The 19,406-nt window shown below is 45.3% G+C and overlaps 1 protein-coding gene across 1 annotated transcript in view; it reads right to left on the reverse strand.

The window, feature by feature from the left end:
- LOC147436523 (double-stranded DNA-binding family protein) overlaps positions 1-15,993 on the reverse strand; it is a 37,687-nt gene extending 21,694 nt beyond the window's left edge. Inside the window, exons 1-3 of the mRNA XM_086489397.1 lie at positions 15,875-15,993; positions 15,345-15,416; positions 15,215-15,264 (exon numbers count right to left, since the gene is read on the reverse strand). Coding sequence (XP_086345523.1) covers positions 15,215-15,264; positions 15,345-15,416; positions 15,875-15,877 — 125 coding nt within the window. The 5' untranslated portion in view covers positions 15,878-15,993. The remainder of the gene's footprint in view (positions 1-15,214; positions 15,265-15,344; positions 15,417-15,874) is intronic.
- Positions 15,994-19,406: the final 3,413 nt, after the last annotated feature.

The following is a 19,406-nucleotide window of genomic DNA, read 5'->3' on the forward strand; positions in this document are numbered from 1 at the left end:
CGGTGGGTCTTTGACGCTGAAAATCTGCAGGTTTAGGGCTGAAAACTGAGGTTCTTAAGGCTGAAAACTGATGGTCTTTACGGGGCTGAATCTGCTACACTTGAGGGGTATCTGGCTGGTCTTGATCTGCTGCTGAATCACTGTGGCTGCGCCTGAAAACGCAAGATTGCTGATGTCAGAAACGCCAGCTGTTGTGTTCCAAAAACGCCAGCTGATGCCTTGCAAAAACGCTAGGTGCAGGGTTCTGTTGGCAATGCAATCTGATGCAAAAACGCCAAGAGCTTGGGATTGCTGGCAATGGTGCTGCTGTGGAAAACGCGAGGGATAGGCTGATGTAGAAACGCTAGGGCTGGTGCTTGGAGAAAACGCCAAGGCTTGCGATCTTGCATGGAGGAGAAAGTCCACCAAGGTTCTTCTGAGAAGTTGCCTGCTAAGCTTGGCTCCTATTGCCTCTTCTGCCATTGAGTGCTAACTTTAGTTTGCTTATATATTTTCTTACAAAAATTGCCCTACCTATTTTTGTTGGAAAGTCACTTTAATTAATAAGTGAAAAATGTCAAAAATAGGAAAAATAGGCTAAATGCACTAGAAAAATCCCCTAACTGATTCTAATGGATTCTGATGGGAATACTGATGATCATGCTGTGTGCAACCAGAGGATATGCATCTATGCTAAGTGACTGGGCATGCACGGTCTACGAATAGACTCACAAAAGTGCCAAATCACTTCTAAATCTAAATTGACTGGACTGATTGAACCCTTGCTCATGCTGTAGCTTGTACACGGACACATAGGGTTGGATGTGTCACGTGACATCCCCTCCTTTTCAAAGTGAGGTACTTGTACCGAGCTGTATGGCGTCGAGGGAGATCGCCAATAGCATCCGGAATCCTGGAAGAGACTCTTCGCCGGCCCACTTTGATGTGTAGGTCGTGCAGTACTTGAACTTCATAAAGGTCTGCAATGCCTGCTTCTTTGGGCCGCGCCGAAAGCGACACAAAGTCATCTTCAATGCTTCAACTTCGTCTAGAGTCCTGCTTCTTTCTTCTTCAAGAATCTCCAACTGAAAATTCTTGAAACCATTTCCAACACAAAACCATGAACATACCCATTCCATGTAAAGTGAGTGGAAAAAATATTATCTTCGCTAAAGACTGTGTATGCAATGTAGATGAACATAGAGACAGAGTGACAACCCGTTCATCAAACACATGCAAACAATGAGACCGAATCTCTCTCTTTTGATCTAGAGCAATCAACTGTGGAAATTCACAACGGAAATGCCCATGCTTGGTGCTCATATTTTCATGTGCTCGTTTTGCGAATGTGTCATGCCAAGGAAGAGACATGAAATGTGACTTCCTTACATACATACTTTTCAGCTTTTCATGAACAATCTGCATACATTCGTTCTCATTCATGAGCGAAACGTGCTCAACGTACAATATGTCATGCCTAGGAAAAGGGATCACATAAAGATACTGACTAAAATACAGGAAACGATCACGAATGAAACACTCGAACAATGCGTGCGTATCAATCATGCGAACACATAATACTTACTGTAATGGTTCCTTGGAACTAGACTCGAGAGCCAAGATCGCTTCTTCCTGAATGATTGAATCGTCCTGTGGGGGTTCTTTGGACCTCGACTTGAAAGCCAAGATCAATTCTCCGTGATTGATCGAATCTACAACGAGGTTAGCTTCGCTAGAAAAAGCATCCACTAACACATCATCCTTGCGAATAATCACATCATCTTTATGCAACTCATCATGCTGGTGAGAAATCACATCTTGATTATCATGCAAATCATCATGCTTGTGAGAAATCACATCTTGATCATGCAAATCATCATGCTTGACTTTATCATCCAAATCATCATGCTGATCATTGTCAATCAAATCATCATCATGCAAATCATTGTCATTCAAATCATCATGCTTCTCATAATCATGCAAATCGTGTGTCATGCTTTGGAGAAGAAGAGACTGAGAGAGTCTCTTTCCCCAAATCTCTTGCATCTGTGCATGAACTTGAGAATAGAGTCGCCAGAACTCTTTGTTTTGTCGGTCACTCTCTTCTTGGATGGCTTTGTTCTCGCGATCAAATTCTGCTTGTCTTGCTTTGTCTTCCAAGTCGTACTGACGCTCTAAGGCTTACATTCTTGCATCGAATTCACGATCTATGGCTGCCCTTCTTTCTTCGTAGTCGAACTTCCTGTCCATAAACAACTGCGGCAACCCCTCCATAGGAGTTAGTGCAATCCTTGTCGTAGATGAGGAGGGGGAGGGTCGGAAAAACCTTCCGATGGGAAAAAATCTTCTTCGCCTCTCTCATGCTCATCACCTCCAAGCGAAGTAACCATTCCGCTTCGAGTGATGACCATCCACAGAAGTCTTTGGTTCTTGTGGGTTCTTGTGGCCTTCGGTTCTTAAGTTCACGAGGAACTTGGGTTCTTGGGGGTCTTGAGTTCTTGGGTTATTGAGGGTCTTGAGGTTTTCTTTCGCTTGCAAACCGTGTTTAAGAAGGATCTTCTCTTCACCCGAGTTCTACTCCTTTCTGCGGGCGCACCCCTTGGCGGCCTTGCGCTCACACCAAGGTTGCTTTTTTCCACCTCACGTCGATTGACCGGCCACTAAGTGCACAGTCCGCTCTCAATGAGTGAAAAGAGACACAAGGAGAGGCTGGACAAAGCCCTTCTTTCTTGGGATTCCTGTCACTCTTCAAAAACACGATTAGGAATCGACACGCCCAAGCAAGCTTGGATTCGTGCGACCACAACAAGCAAAAAAAAAAATTATGATTCTTGTGGTTCTTTCCTTGAGTTATACAAAACACTACCAAAGCTCTGATACCAATGTTAGGTGCAGCGGAATGAATATTTGCGCTTTGCTCAAGATGAGTGCTCCGAACTGTGCTCAAGGTTCCTTTTGTTCTTATGGAAGGTAGAGCCTTCCGTTCTTAGTGAGAGAATGCTATGATCACAAACAAAGTGAATGGACACTGTGCGTGCAAGTGTATGAGACTGAGAGATAGAGAGAAGAGAGATACGACACCAAAGACGTTGTAAACCCTCCTCCGAAGGCCCCACTCTCATCGACGAGAGTGTTCTATTTATGATTGCACAAACTGGTTCAAATGGAATGCATGAGACTGATGCAAGTCTAGGCTATGTCGACGATGACGACGGTGATGATGACGACGACCTAAGGGCTGAAATCTCCAATCTTTCTATTGCTGTCCAAAAACGCTATAGGCTGAAATCCGCGACTAGTCCAAAAAAACTGATTTTGGGGCTGTTTTCGGTGGGTCTTTGACGCTGAAAATCTGCAGGTTTAGGGCTGAAAACTGAGGTTCTTAAGGCTGAAAACTGATGGTCTTTACGGGGCTGAATCTGCTACACTTGAGGGGTATCTGGCTAGTCTTGATCTGCTGCTGAATCGCTGTGGCTGCGGCTAAAAACGCAAGCTTGCTGATGTCAGAAGCGCCAGCTGTTGTGTTCCAAAAACGCCAGTTGATGCCTTGCAAAAACGCTAGGTGCAGGGTTCTGTTGGCGATGCAATCTGATGCAAAAACGCCAAGAGCTTGGGATTGCTGGCGATGGTGCTGCTGTGGAAAACGCCAGGGATAGGCTGATGTAGAAAACGCTAGGACTGGTGCTTGGAGAAAACGCCAAGGCTTGTGATCTTGCTTGGAGGAGAAAGTCCACCAAGGTTCTTCTGAGAAGTTGCCTGCTGAGCTTGGCTCCTGTTGCCTCTTCTGCCATTGAGTACTAACTTTGGTTTGCTTATATATTTTCTTACCCAAATTGCCCTACCTAATTTTGTTGGAAAGTCACTTAAATTAATAAGTGAAAAATGTCAAAAATAGGAAAAATAGGCTAAATGCACTAGAAAAATCCCATAACTGATTCTAATGGATTCTGATGGGAATACTGATGATCATGCTGTGTGCAACCAGAGGATATGCATCTATGCTAAGTGACTGGGCATGCACGGTCTACGAATAAACTCACAAAAGTGCCAAATCACTTCTAAATCTAAACTGACTGGACTGACTAAACCCTTGCTCATGTTGTAGCTTGTACACGGGCACATAGGGTTGGATGTGTCACGTGACATCCCCTCCTTTTCAAAGTGAGGTACTGGTACCGAGCTGTATGGCGTCGAGGGAGATCGCCAATAGCATCCGGAATCCTGGAAGGGACTCTTCGCCGGCCCACTCTGATGTGTGGGTCATACGGTACTTGAACTTCATAAAGGTGTACAATGCCTGCTTCTTTGGGCCGCGCCGAAAGCGACACAAAGTCATCTTCAATGCTTCAACTTCGTCTAGAGTCCTGCTTCTTTCTTCTTCAAGAATCTCCATGGCTGAAAATTCATGAAACCATTTCCAACACAAAACCATGAACATACCCATTCCATGTAAAGTGAGTGGAAAAAATCTTGTCTTCGCTAAAGACTGTGTATGCAATGTAGATGAACATAGAGACAGAGTGACCACCGTTCATCAAACACATGCAAACAATGCGACCGAATCTTTCTCTTTTGATCTAGAGCAATCAACTGTGGCAATTCACAACGGAAATGCCCATGCTTGGTGCTCATATTTTCATGTGCTCGTTCTACGAATGTGTCATGCCAAGGAAGAGACATGGAATGTGACTTCCTTACATACATACTTTTCAGCTTTTCATGAACAATCCGCATACATTCGTGCTCATTCATGAGCGAAACGTGCTCAACGTACAATATGTCATGCCTAGGAAAAGGGATCACAATGCACATAAAGATGCTGACTAAAATACAGGAAACGATTACGAATGAAACACTCGAACAATGCGTGCGTATCAATCATGCGAACACATAATACTTCCTGTAATGGTTCCTTGGATCTAGACTCGAGAGCCAAGATCGCTTCTTCCTGAATGATCGAATCATCCTATGGGGGTTCTTTGGACCTCGACTCGAAAGCCAAGATCAGTTCTCCGTGATTGATCGAATCTACAACGAGGCCAGCTTCGCTAGAAAAAGCATCCACTAACACATCATCCTTGCGACGAATAACCACATCATCTCTATACAACTCATCATGTTGGTGAGAAATCACATCTTGATTATCATGCAAATCATCATGCTTGTGAGAAATCACATCTTGATCATGCAAATCATCATGCTTGTCTTTATCATCCAAATCATCATGTTGATCATTGTCAATCAAATCATCATCATGCAAATCATTGTCATTCAAATCATCATGCTTCTCATAATCATGCAAATCCTGTGTGTCATGCTTTGGAGAAGAAGAGACTGAGAGAGTCTCCTTTCCCCAAATCTCTTGCATCTCTGCCTGAACTTGAGAATAGAGTCGCCAGAACTCTTTGTTTTGTCGGTCTCTCTGTTCTTGGATGGCTTTGTTCTCGCGATCAAATTCTGCTTGTCTTGCTTTGTCTTCCAAGTCGTACTAACGCTCTATGGCTTCCATTCTTGCATCAAATTCACGATCTATGGCTGCCCTTCTTTCTTCGTAGTCAAACTTCCTGTCCATAAACAACTGCGGCAACCCCTTCATAGGAGTTAGTGCAATCCTTGTCGTAGATGAGGAAGGGGGAGCGTCGGAAAAACCTCCTGGTGGAAAAAAATCTTCTTCGCCTCTCTCATGCTCATCACCTCCAAGCGAAGTAACCATTCCGCTTCGAGTGATGACCATCCACAGAAGTCTTGGGTTCTTGTGGGTTCTTGTGGTCTTGAGTTCTTAAGTTCACGAGGAACTTGGGTTCTTGGGGGTCTTGAGTTCTTGGGTTATTGAGGGTCTTGAGGTTTTCTTTCGCTTGCAAACCGTGTTTGAGAAGGATCTTCTCTTCACCCGAGTTCTACTCCTTTCCGCGGGCACACCCCTTGGCGGCCTTGCGCTCACTCCAAGGTTGTTTTTTCCCACCTCACGTCGATTGGCCGGCCGCTAAGTGCACAGTCCGCTCTCAATAAGTGAAAAGAGACAAAGAGAGGCTGACCGTTGAACAAGCCCTTCTTTCTTGGGATTCCTGTCACTCTTCAAAAACACGATTAGGAATCGACACGCCCAAGCAAGCTTGGATTCGTGCGACCGCAACAAGCAAAAAAAAAAATTATGATTCTTGTGGTTCTTTCCTTGAGTTATACAGAACACTACCAAAGCTCTGATACCAATGTTAGGTGCAACGGAATGAATATTTGCGCTTTGCTCAAGATGAGTGCTCCGAACTGTGCTCAAGGTTCCTTTTGTTCTTATGGAAGGTAGAGCCTTCCGTTCTTAGTGAGAGAATGCTATGATCACAAACAAAGTGAATGGACACTGTGCGTGCAAGTGTATGAGACTGAGAGATAGAGAGAAGAGAGATACGACACCAGAGATGTTGTAAAACCCTCCTCCGAAGGCCCCACTCTCATCGGCGAGAGTGGTCTACTTATGATTGCACAAACTACTACAAATGGAATGCATGAGACTGATGCAAGTCTAGGCCATGTTGACGATGATGACGGTGATGACGACGACGACCTAAGGGCTGAAATCTGCAATCTTTCTACTGCTGTCCAAAAACGCTATAGGCTGAAATCTGCGACTAGTCCAAAAACGCTGATTTTGGGGCTGTTTTCGCTGGGTCTTTGACGCTGAAAATCTGCAGGTTTAGGGCTGAAAACTAAGGTTCTTAAGGCTGAAAACTGATGGTCTTTACGGGGCTGAATCTGCTACACTTGAGGGGTATCTGGCTGGTCTTGATCTGTTGCTGAATCACTGTGGCTGCGCCTGAAAACGCAAGATTGCTGATGTCAGAAACGCCAGCTGTTGTGTTCCAAAAGCGCCAGCTGATGCCTTGCAAAAACGCTAGGTGCAAGGTTCTGTTGGCGATGCAATCTGATGCAAAAACGCCAAGAGCTTGGGATTGCTGGCGATGGTGCTGCTGTGGAAAATGGGAGGGATAGGCTGATGTAGAAAACGCTAGGGCTAGTGCTTGGAGAAAACGCCAAGGCTTGGGATCTTGCTTGGAGGGGAAAGTCCACCAAGGTTCTTGTGAGAAGTTGCCTGCTGAGCTTGGCTCATGTTGCCTCTTCTGCCATTGAGTGCTAACTTTGGTTTATTTATATATTTTCTTACCCAAATTACCCTACCTACTTTTGTTGGAAAGCCACTTAAATTAATAAGTTAAAAATGTCAAAAATAGGGAAAATAGGCTAACTGCACTAGAAAAATCCCCTAACTGATTCTAATGGATTCTAATGGGAATACTGATGATCATGTTGTGTGCAACCAGAGGATATGCATCTATGCTAAGTGACTGGGCATGCACAGCCTACAAATAGACTCACAAAAGTGCCAAATCACTTCTAAATCTAAACTGACTGGACTGACTGAACCCTTGCTCATGCTGTAGCTTGTACACGGACACGTAGGGTTGGATGTGTCACGTGACACCGGCACATATCTAACATCATGCAAGACAAGCTCATTTGTGTATGGAGAGATGCACAGTGCCAATACCCTCAATGGAACATGCATGATTGTTTCCAAGGTTTACATGGCCATGCTTGCCTGCATCAAAAGTAGAGAAACACTCCTTGATAGGAGTCACATGAAATGAAGCACCGAAATGAACTATCCAAGTCTGGGATAATGCATCATTGACAGTCAACAAAGCATCGATAAGATCACTCTTGGTGATCTGCATGTCCTGTGTATGAACATTAAGAGAGGTATCAAGGTCATAAGCATCATCTGACAAAGTGGCACACAAGGTGTCCTCTACATCTGACACCTCCTCAATCACAACACTAGAAGCCACATTGGCCTTTTCTTTGTCCTTTGAGCTATCATGTGCATCTGTCTTGACTTCCTTCTTCTCTTTCTTTTTGTCTCCGCCATTCTTTTTCCGTTCTAACTCGGCTTTGTAGTACCTGCAACAATCGGGTTTTTTGTGACCTTTCCTACCACACTCAGTGTTACCAGGGAACGGACATTTCGGGCCTTGGAACGCCGGAACGGCGTTCCGGCCGGCTGGGATTTTCTGGAACGCGTCGGAACGAAAGCGTTCCGGCTGGAAACTGTCACCGGAACGGGACGACCAGAATGGGCTGGAACGGGACGGAACGGCCGGAACGGCCATAAACGGTAGTTTTTGAAATTGAAAAAAATGACTGTTAGGCAGCCAACGGCCATTTTCAGCAGTCAAAAAAGTATATAATGCCCCCCTCCTCCCCCATTCTTCACACACTCATCAAGCCTCAACGCCCATTCTCCCTTGCTTGAGCCTTGCTCTCAACTCTCAAGCCAAGCTCATTCTCCCTAGCTTGCTCTCAACTCTCAAGCCATAGTGTGGCGCCGCGGCATGCCTCAAGGCTCAAGCTCTCAACCTTGGGCTAACTTCTAAGTTCTAACCCTCAACTTTCAAGGCTCAAGGCTCAAGCTCTCACGGAATCAAGCGGCAAGCCTCTCTCTCTCAATCCCTCTCTCTCTCTCTCAAAGTTCAAGATCAAGCTCTCTCTTTCACGGATAATCCATCATCCATGGCCTCTTCTTCTCGTTCAACCCCCTTCGTTCATGCGGGCAACACTCAAAAGGCGAAGGAATGGTCGTGGTGGGATGAAGTGACCTCGGAGGGCACCTTGTCGACGGCGGGAGGTTCTCGTGCATGGGGATGCAAGATATGCTCTTACACGCGGAAAGGGGGGCATGACAAAGTGAGGGCACACTTTCTTCGAGTGCCGGGACATGAGGTGAAATTTTGTGCCAACGTAACCATCGAGAAGAGGAAGGAGCTCGAGGAAAAGGATCGGCAATTCAACCATAAAGCCAAGCCGGCACGCAAAGGTATTGATCCAAAGACCCTCATTTTCCCTTCTTCCTCTCTACCCGGTGTAGGTGTTGGTGCATCTTCAAAAGGTCCAATTCGTCGCCAAAAGACCCTTACCACCTCTTGGGACCCAAAGAAGAAAGAAGAGGTGGATGCGGCCGTGGCCCGATTCTTCTATCACGACCATATCCCATTTGTCGCAGCGAGGTATGTACATTGTTTTATGATTCATCAATCTTCTCTCTCATTTCTTCCGTTATCGTCGTTTCCACTTTTTTGATACTAACCTCTTCTATGTTTGATCGAAATAGGTCGGAGTATTGGAAAGTCATGGTGCAACGGATAGGAGAGTATGGCACCAGCTATGTGCCGCCATCTTCAGAGGCTCTCCGAACCACCTTGCTCGATCGAGAGAAGGCTATCGTGGATCAAGCAACCCTCAACATTCAGCGTCTTTGGGCAAAACATGGCGTTTCCCTCATTGCTGACGGGTGGAGCAATACAAGGAAGAGATCTATCCATGGTCTCGTCACATACTCCAGTGGAGAGATGTACTTTGTGCACTCTCATGATGCCACTGAGAGTGGCAAGTCCGCCGATGTCCTCTCTGCAGAGTGGACAGCGGCCATAGAAACCATCGGTGAGCAACACGTGGTGGCCTTTGTCACAGATGGGGAGGCATCAAACAGGGCAGCAGCAGCTATCATAGAGGGCCACTATCCGCATGTGACAGTGTGCTTTTGCATGGCACACTGCTTGAACAACCTTCTGAAAGACATCGGCAAGCTAGACTCGATTGCTCCAGTCATTGCTGATGCAGTGAAGATGGTTACTTTCATCAACAATCACAACTTGGTTCGGAGTGAGTACCTCAAGAGGTCGGGCGGCAAAGTGCTTCTAAAGTATTCAGATACCCGCTTCGCATTCAACTTTCTTCTTGTACGCAGGCTGTCTGAATGTCAAAATGCGGTCCGACAGGTCTTCATCAGTGATGAGTTCACCACCTCCCCCTATGCAAAGACAGTTGCAGGGATTTTGTGCAAGGATAAGGCAGAGGATCTTGAGTTCTGGAAGGAGCTCAAGAGTCTAGATGCACAGGTAAAACCGGTGGTTCATTTGCTTCGAGTTCTGGATGGCATGGATCCTTGCATTGGCAAGATTTATGAGGCAATGGACCGCATGATTGAGCAACTTGCACAGCTTGAGCCGAACGCAGAGCGATATGAGGAGATCCATGCGCTTTGCAGCTCGAGGTGGAATTCATATGCCTCTCCTTTACACGGGGCAGCGTACATGGTGGATCCAGAGTTCCAAGGTGCAGGGCAAGAGACAGATAGGGAAGTCATGAACCAATTTACAGAGATCTTAAACAAGATGATTCTAGACAGAGATGGGTGACGCATTGTCAGAGATCAGCTGAGACAGTACAGAGAGATGCGAGGGTCATTTGGCAGTCCAGATGCTCAGATTGATCGCAGGAAAATAGGTTCAGTGCTTTGGTGGGAGGACTATGGCTATGATGGCCCTGAGCTTCAGAGATTGGCGATCCGTATTCTCAGCCAGTCAGTTAGTACCTCATGCTTGGAGCAATTGTGGAGTACCTTTAGCCACATTGCTTCCAAGAAGAGGAATCGGCTTGGAGTGGAGAAGGCTAATGATCTTGTCTTCGTCAGCGCAAATTTGAAAATGCTTTGCAAGAGTACAGACAAACAGACAGATCCTTTTACACAGTGGGAGATGGAGCAAGAGGCTTCTCAGGCGGGTGGAGATGCACATCCACCAACACCAGGTACTTCATCTGTGGCTGAGATCGAGCCGGACCTAGACCTCGATGATGAGGAATGGGAGGATGTGCATGATTTACAGCCGGCTACTACGGATTGGGAGGCCTCTCAGGCTAGTGGCCCTTGAGTCTTGAGTCTTTGCCATTTATCCACCTTTTTGTATGGCTGCTTGAGCCTTGCCCTCTTTGCCATTTGTAGCTACTAGCATCTTTATGGTATTTGTCACCTTCAGTCTTTTGGTATTGTGGTCACTGAAGTCTGGTTTGAACTTTGCCCCCCTTTGGTTTTTTTGTAGCACCTTGGCCGCTAGCGGCCCTTGAGGCTTGTTACTATGTTAGCCATAATTAATTCCCAAGTGTTATCTCTGACTACTACTCTTGCAATTATTTGAGAGCATTGTGTATGTACTATGGGCATTGTGTTTGCTCATTGTTGTTCATCTGGCTATGTACTCTAACAACATCTGGCTATGTACTCTGGGCGCCTCACATCCCAATCAAGTCATAATAAGGTTAAATGGTCTTCGAATCGTGTTTTTTGTGGGTATTAGAGTCAAAGGACTCTAATACTACTTGTATTCAAACACATAACGCTAAAAAAAATAATATTTGGGTGTTTTTTTAGCCTGCCGTTCCGCGCCGTTCCCGTTCCGGGCCCATTCCCGTTCCCCCGTTCCGCAGGGAGGCCCGTCGCCGTTCCCGTTCCGCGTTCCGGGTAACTCTGGCCACACTGATAGCAAGTCACATCACCCTTGCCTTTGTTGGCATTTCCCCTTTCCTTACTCTTACTCTTACTCCTTTGTGCATAGACATTCTTCTTCTCTGTCCTGCCTCTAACCATGTTGGCAGAGCTGCCTCCCTCTCCACTTGCTTTCCTCCTAATTTCCTCATTCAAGATAGAACCCCTAACACCATCAAAGGTCAAATTGGGGTTATTTGACAATGAAACCACCAATGTTTCCCATGAATCAGGTAAGGTCATAAGCAAGAAGACAGCTTTCAGCTTATCATCAAAAGGAGGCAAACCTGAATCCTGTAAAATTGCGACAAAGTACCTGCGAACAACGATAAGTGCTCTGCAGCGCTCTTGTACTCATCTAGTTGCATGCCAACAAGTTTTCGCATCAAATGCACTTGGTTGACGGGCGTTGTATTCTCATACATCGCCTTTAACTTCTCCCACACATCAAAAGCACTTGTGAGACCTTTCAAATCAATGACTGTCTCATCGGTCGTGGCTATTTTAATGTATGTAACTGCCTTCCTGTTCAGGCTAACCCATGCTTCATCCGTCATATTCTGTGGCTTTACCTGTTCAAGTACCCCTTCACAATCCTTAAGAAATAGGATTCCCTGGATCTTGTCTTTCCAAAGGTCGAAACCTGTTCCATCGAACCTCCTAATCTCGAAGAGATTCTTCACATCCGAAGAAGATGAGGCCATAGTTGCACGAATAAGAGGCTAATACGCTGAATTTTGGGCAAAATGCACAAAAACCGGAGTATAACCTCACAGAAGTGTGCACTACAGCTCCAAATGGTCACAAGAGCAATTTGGGGCAAAATGGATCGATTAACGCACCAAAAAAAAAATCTAAAATTTATGCGCAGGAAATTTCTGCGAGTGGATAAAAACAACAATTTTAGTTGTTTTTAGCCTCACAGAACATACATAAGACTAATGCACAGCCTTTAGAAGCATATATGAGCAAAAGCCCCAATTTGTAGCATCAAATTGCACAAAATTGAGCCACAAATGGTCATACATAGCCAAAACTTGTCAAATGTGCGTAGATGGCATCAATTTGCACTTTCCCCAATGTAGACGCTTCAAGAATACACTTGCAAAAACCTGAAATTTGCTGAAAACACCTGTTTTGGGACCTGTTTTTCGACAATTTCAGTGTTTTCGGGTAGTGGGGATCTAGCAAAGATGTTCCCACACCTTAATACATGATTTGCAAAACCTGTATTTTGCAGTCATAACCTGTAATTTGCTAATTTTGACCTAATTTCAGCATGTTTTAGGTCAATTTGACTTGCCGGGAGCTGTCTAGTGTCCGGGGACGAGTCCTTTGGCGATGAAATTGCAAAATCTTGCATGAAAGTTGACCTTCTTGGCTAAAAATCAGTGTTTGCAGGTTTGGGAGCAATCCCTAATTTGGCTCTCATACCAATTGATGAGCGCGAAGCGGTGTGTGCAAGTGAAGGAGCACGAGGAAAAGTGTAGGGCTTGTGCCTTGGAAGGGGGCGACTGCTTACAGAGAAGGGGGCGCTAGGGAACGAAGATGACAGAGAGAGAGAGAGCGCTACACGATAGTTGAGGGGAATAATAAAGTGAGCAAATTGGCTCACACATTCCCTTTATGACCAATTTAAAGTTAGTGGCCGAGTTCACATTGGACTCGGCCAAAGGTTAATAACCTTTAAAACTATACACAAAGGGACGGCCATTTGGGCCTTTAACCCAACATCTTCCCCGTGAAACTCCAGAATGGTGATAATCTTAAGTAATGCATTGCTACCTTCTGCATCTTCTGAAGCACTTGTCTCTTGGACTCCTTGAGTCGTGCGAGCTTGGTTCCCTTGAACCGTGCCACTTGTGGCTCCTTGAGCCGTCTTTGAATTCATAAATTTCACAAGTAACTCCGTAAGATTAGTAACATTTGCATTGAGTGCAGAGAGGTTGCGTTCAAGTACGCTTTGGTGATTTTTTAAAGTCTTGAAAGCGGCCATATCTACAAGGCCATGATCTCCTAGATCATCATAGTCATACGTATTAGTGTCAACAGCACCCGTGGTGCCCTGATTTTAATCTACGTGCTTAAAATCAAAAGTATATGTAGGTAGGATATCCTCACTGGCCATGATAAACACACACTAATGTAAACAGAGAAAAAAACGTCAACTTGTACCTTGTGAAATTGAAGTCTTTGTGTTTTGTATGCTCTGCAATTTGCGTTGCATGCGAACCTCGCCTTGCGAGAATTGTAGCGCTTCATGTGTGTTCGTCGTAAGAACACCTTTGTTAATACTTCACAAAAACTCGTCGTTTTTGTGAAGGCTTTTGTTCACTTTGAAGCTACCTCCTTGAGAAAAAAAGAATTTTTGGAGGAAAACTTACCTTCCTCCAAGAAGTGAAAAGGAAGAGTAAAACTACTTCCTTGAAGTTTGAAGCTTTCCCTTTCCTTCTAGTTTTCTTTTCAACACAAGTATGCTATCTTTTCTTGTTATATACAACAAGGGTCAATAGCTTGATGGTAAAGTGTTGGCCTCTTACCCTCATGGGTTGGGTTCAACCCTCCTTCATGCAAGGGTTAAGCAGGTCTTCCTACGCGCGCAGCCAACGGAAGCCTTCAGAGCCTCGGTGCTGTCGAGTTGCCGGTCGAGTTTGCCTTGGTCGTCCGCCTTGGTCATGCGCTGTGGCGGGCGTAAGTGGGACGGCTGTTGTCGCTATCTGTCTACGCCCGCTGCGCATAGGAAACTGTGCATGTCTTCTTTTTGCTGCACAGCAGAGACGTCACTGTCTGCAGAAGTCGCATGCACATGCAACCCGCTTTTCCCCTTCCCCAAAAGCTCGGATACCAGTGAAAGGGCGGTGGTAATACGTGTGCTAGTTTCCACCCAACCATGCTATCTTATACCCTTCCCCTAGCATACACACTATCCGGCCGTGCCGGCGGCCTTGCCCGTAGAACCCATTTCCTTACAATTGAAGTGCGTAAAATCTGTTGGTTGATAGCGTGGAAAAATACCATGCACTGCTGGCTTGTTTGCGTAAAAACACCAGCGAAGAGGTGCAGCCCAACCATTCAGCCCAGCGACATGACCAAGGTGTGCCCTCCTAAGGGGAGCACCACAGATACAACACCTGAGGGAGTGAGGGTGCCCTAGGCTGCTTATATGGCTGTCAGGATGCAGATCAGCAAATCGCAAAAGAGCCGCCACAACATCAAAAAAATAAAGCCCTAAACAAGGCACCCACCAATAATGGGCTCAAGAACAAAATAGGTCTAGCCAGCCAACACAGCCCGGGCAGGACCACATGCATCTTAACATGAGATGCATGTGGGTGGCCAACCCGGGTGCCCCAACACTAGCCAGTTCAAGTATGCCCTATCCTAGGTGACGCAGCAAAGTGGTGTAAAAGTTAAAACTAACACCCCCCCCCCCCCCCCCCCACCCCTCCCCGAGGTGCCGATCAAACGCCTAGCACCTTAGAACACATTCCAGATGAATAAAAATCATCTTACAAACCCTCACCCAGCCACCATGGCCTCTAACATGGCGGTTAAGTGAACTTCAGCCAGACACACCCACAAAATAGCCTTCATGCCCTAAAGATGCTCCTAAAAGATACCAAAAAATAGCATTGGTGGAGATGACAGATGACAAACTCTTAACCAGACACTGGCTGTTACAATAGACTGCCCAACAAGATGCAAGCACCTCCAAACACATCCCTTGCACACAATGATACACAATCATAGTTGCGGTAGAGGAAAGACACACTTTCGCCATTAAACGCATGATTTTCTTAATAATCTGAATGACCAAGAAGTAGACCACATAAAACTTAGCCTCTAAAATTGATGTAAGATTACCTATTTTGCTCTTCTTGCGCCTGCTGCTGCTCTCGATTTTGACCATTTCCCTAACAAAAGTACAAGATTCAACTTGCTTGAATGCTGTCCATTCTGAGGATAGAAGTGCAATATTCTAGGGACAACATACCCCTCCTCCACCACCTTGACCCATGAGCTCCCGAATTCGCCGTTGTCTGATGGCCTCAAGCTCTGGGTCATCCTAGAGGAAAATTATTGCTTGTAATCAAATACCGGAGTACATAGAATGCAGATCAAACCAAAACATTATCCGAGACAATATACCACCACAACAAAAAAAACAAAAACAAGACATGGGTTCAAACACCTAAGAAAAAGGTAGCCAAGTTTAGCGGACGCTTCATGCATTAACATGTCACCCTTTGAACACACAAACGGTGGCCCTGAAAGACCCAAATACTTGAAACTTAACCATCTTCATAGCTCTGAGCCTGAAATCTTGATCTAAAACATCTAGACATCTTCAAATGCTGACATGAATCAACTGAATCCAAAACTTCAAATCTCTCTCTCTCTCTCTCTCTCTCTCTCTCTCTCTCTCTCTCTCTCTCTCTCTCTGTGTGTGTGTGTGTGTGTGTGTGTGTGTGTGTGTGTGTGTGTGTGTGTTGTGCGCCAGGCACGCAGAAGATTCTCACTTACCATAGTCGTTTTGTCAAGCTTCACCAGAGTATGCTACGGTAATTTTTAATTCAAGAAGATTTAGAGCACACTTATGCTCTTATATACTGCTTGTGTAAGTTACGGCCCTGCGCATGGCTAATCGACACCCTCATTTTTTAGAGGGGATCTACACTTAAAAAATCGGCGTCACTTTTCGGCGAAGATCACTACCGTTGATCCCGAGAATGGGGCATGTTTAAAGCATAGAGGGCTGCCCCCTTAAAACCCTTAAAGGGCCTCTTAATAGGAGGGCATGTATTTTGAGGATCATATTGTAACATATGGCATCCCATACACCCTTCTACACACCGTTACAATTCATTGTTGTCTTGCTCTTTGTTTACAGAGTGGCTTACGATTGGTTGAAAAGGCGCTTTGCACATGTGGTGAGTGGTTGAGACACCCCCCAATTGAAAATGACGCAATCACCTCCTTGTTCTTCGCAAGGGAAGGTGGAAATTGGTCATGGGAGTATGGGGTGTGCAATTATTTATCAAAGGCCCTTCCAAAAGTGCCTCTAGAGGATATATGGGGGGTTGTAGATGCCAATTTTTTGTCATGTCGTATTGTGGTAGATCAGTGGAGTCATCTACAATCCATTTACATTGATCTCTCCAAGTTTGATATGACTGCAAGAATGCACACGAAGATGGGGAAGATGAAGGAGGAGGGATGGGCGTATAAACAATCCAAGGGCAAGTTTGATATGACTGCAAGAATGCACACGAAGATGGGGAAGATGAAGGAGGAGGGATGGGCGTATAAACAATCCAAGGGGAAGAAACCTCTTAACAAGGGAATAAGCGCCTCAGCAGTCCTAATTGTGTTCACACACATCACTACCATAACATGGTAACAAATCCCCCTTATGAGTGATGTAGTGAACACGAGTTGGCAGTCATGTATAGGAAAGTGTCAGACCCTATATGATCAATCCACAAGGGGGAGTAAGCCCAAAGCCTTGCGAAAAGCTTTGAGATTCACATGAGGTAAAGCCTTTGTGAAAAGATCAACAAGGTTGTCTAGTGTGGGCACATAAGCTGTCATGCCTAGGGTAAGACCGGGCAGCATGCCAAGGGCTAGGACGGACATGCAATCAAGGAGTGCTATGTTTGGATAGCTACAAGCCTATATATAGCGAGGTTGGGTGGAGACTTGCATGGTACAGTCCCCTCTGGCCTTACATTGGTATCAGAGCTCACGGGAGAGGGGAGCTATGAAGGAGGGGAAAGTAGACAGAGGCGGTGGCCTTGTTTGCATGGCTATGCATCTCTCTCTCTCTCTCTCTCTCTCTCTCTCTCTCTCTCTCTCTCTCTCTCTCTCTCTCTCTCTCTCTCTCTCTCTCTCTCTCTCTCTCTCTCTCTCTCTCTCTCTCTCTCTCTCTCTCTCTCTCTCTCTCGTGTTCAAGCTGCCAAGGCAAGCCGCATGATCTGGGTGGCCAAGAGCAAGCTCACGGAGGAGCAGCTCTTTTTCCCAACACGTTGTGTGGGCATGGCCCCTTGATTCGAACAAGACGGGGCCGACGAAAGACAAAAGGACCGTGGGAAAGTCCTTCTACAAGAAGAAGAGGGTAGGGTCGTCCTTTGCAAAAAGCCGTGGGGCTATTTCCAAATGGGATCGACGTCCCCTCTTGAGGAGAAGATGCTTATGGAGTGTCTTGTTTCAAGCAGTAGGCGGGCCTCTATGAGTGTTTTTTCTCTTGTGCAACCATCTGCAGCGAGCCGCCATAGATAAGGTCTTTTTTGTTTTGCTCATAAGTTCCCATTGGGCGCCCAAGGGTGCCCTATGGTCATTCCAAGGGACCGCCCCCATGCAAAATCCCGCTTGCAAGTTGAATATTGTCCATACGAGGTTTCTTCGAAGCAAATGAAAGCAAGCAAAGCATCCACAACCAAAGTAGCAAAGGTATGAATCTTTGCAATTTTGACATGGTGTATAAAACTCCGAGATCATGTGAAGTCACAGCCTAGATCTCCGCACTACTTGTGGTGTGATCGGCTTGCAATCGTGTTTTGAAAGCACCACCATGCATGGTCGAGCTTTCAAGGAGGGCGAAACTTGAAGCTATGGTCAACGGTAAGCCATGGGGCTTGCAAAGGAAAAATTAGGATTTTGCCACAGTCACACAAACCAGATGGGCGGCAAGGCAATTCGGCATGAGTACATCATGAGGTATGCAAATGATTTTCACGCTTATTGAGAATGTGCTCAATAACTATGGCACGCAACGCGTGTGTGTGCTACCATGGAAGTTTTTTTTCCATAATTGTGCAATTTCATTAGTGCAAGCACAAGCAAGGCTTGTAGAAATTACCATAAGCACTAAATTTTTGCTAAATACACTATTAGCAAAGATCAAAGATAGGTTTGCACATCACAATCAAGCAAGGCTTTGTGTTTTTGATGGCCTATAAAGGCAATTGTTTAAGCTCCTATACATGCCACTTAGACGAACAATGTCGTTTAATGCGAGCAAGCTCTCCAACAAGGAATGCAATGGGTATTGTATTCCGGCTTAATTTAGGGAACATTACGAGCCAGGCCAAGGGTCCCTAGAGCCCAAGTTCTATAGGTGTCATTCCCAAGGAGGGTGAAGACCCTACATACAAGGTATTGGTGCATCTGACAAGCTTCAAGGTGCTCATTTTCTAGTTTCAATTTCAATTTCAAATTGTTTCTGCAATGAGTATCATCCAAGGGATACACATACACTTAGTTTGCTTCTCGTTACAACAAGGCTATGACTAGCTTTAGAAATTTCCATTTATCTGCATGGATTTGCGAGTAGGAATGATCGTTCCTTTTACAATTGCACATGTGCATCTGCAGTAGGTTTGACATTTGCAAAATTAGGTTTCTACATGTCAAGATGTATTGTTATCTTTCGATTTGTAAAACATTTAAGGCAATAGATCTCTTTAATCAATATTTATTGGGCCATAGATCTCCTTGGTCAATATTTATTTTCATATGTCCTCTTTGTGCATTTTCAAGCAGAGGGGAAAAGTAAAGCTTGCAGGAGGACGGCTCCCTACCTATGTATATGCCTTGGGTGCATGGTCACTCCAAAGCATTACAATTTTCCATTGTGCGAGCAAAATAAGTACATGAAAACATTCAAAGCACATTGCCATCCACAGCCATGAGTCAATTCCAGCATTGACAATCATGCCACACGATGCTACCATTTTTTATGCCAAGAGGGTGATAATTATAGAAAATCAGTATGTATGTTTAAGTTTCATGTTTAAGTTTCAAATTTTGAACTTCTTATTTTTGCATAATTTTTTACAATGCCAGTTTGACAAGCAAACGTTGCTTTGATCTAGCAGAGTTTGGCATTTCATAAGAAATTTGATAGCCAATTTGCCTGAGCTATCTATTTTGATATTAGCTAATCTCCTCATTCTCAATAAGCTACATGTCAGGACACCGGCAAGGCCGGACTAGACAAGGGTAGGGCATAGGCCGGGCTAGGCAGTGTGGAAAGGGAGTCCAACTAGGGCAAAGG

Source organism: Adiantum capillus-veneris, chromosome 18 (genome assembly GCF_014529385.1).
Source record: "Adiantum capillus-veneris isolate H3 chromosome 18, ASM1452938v2, whole genome shotgun sequence".
Taxonomy (NCBI): Eukaryota; Viridiplantae; Streptophyta; class Polypodiopsida; order Polypodiales; family Pteridaceae; genus Adiantum; species Adiantum capillus-veneris.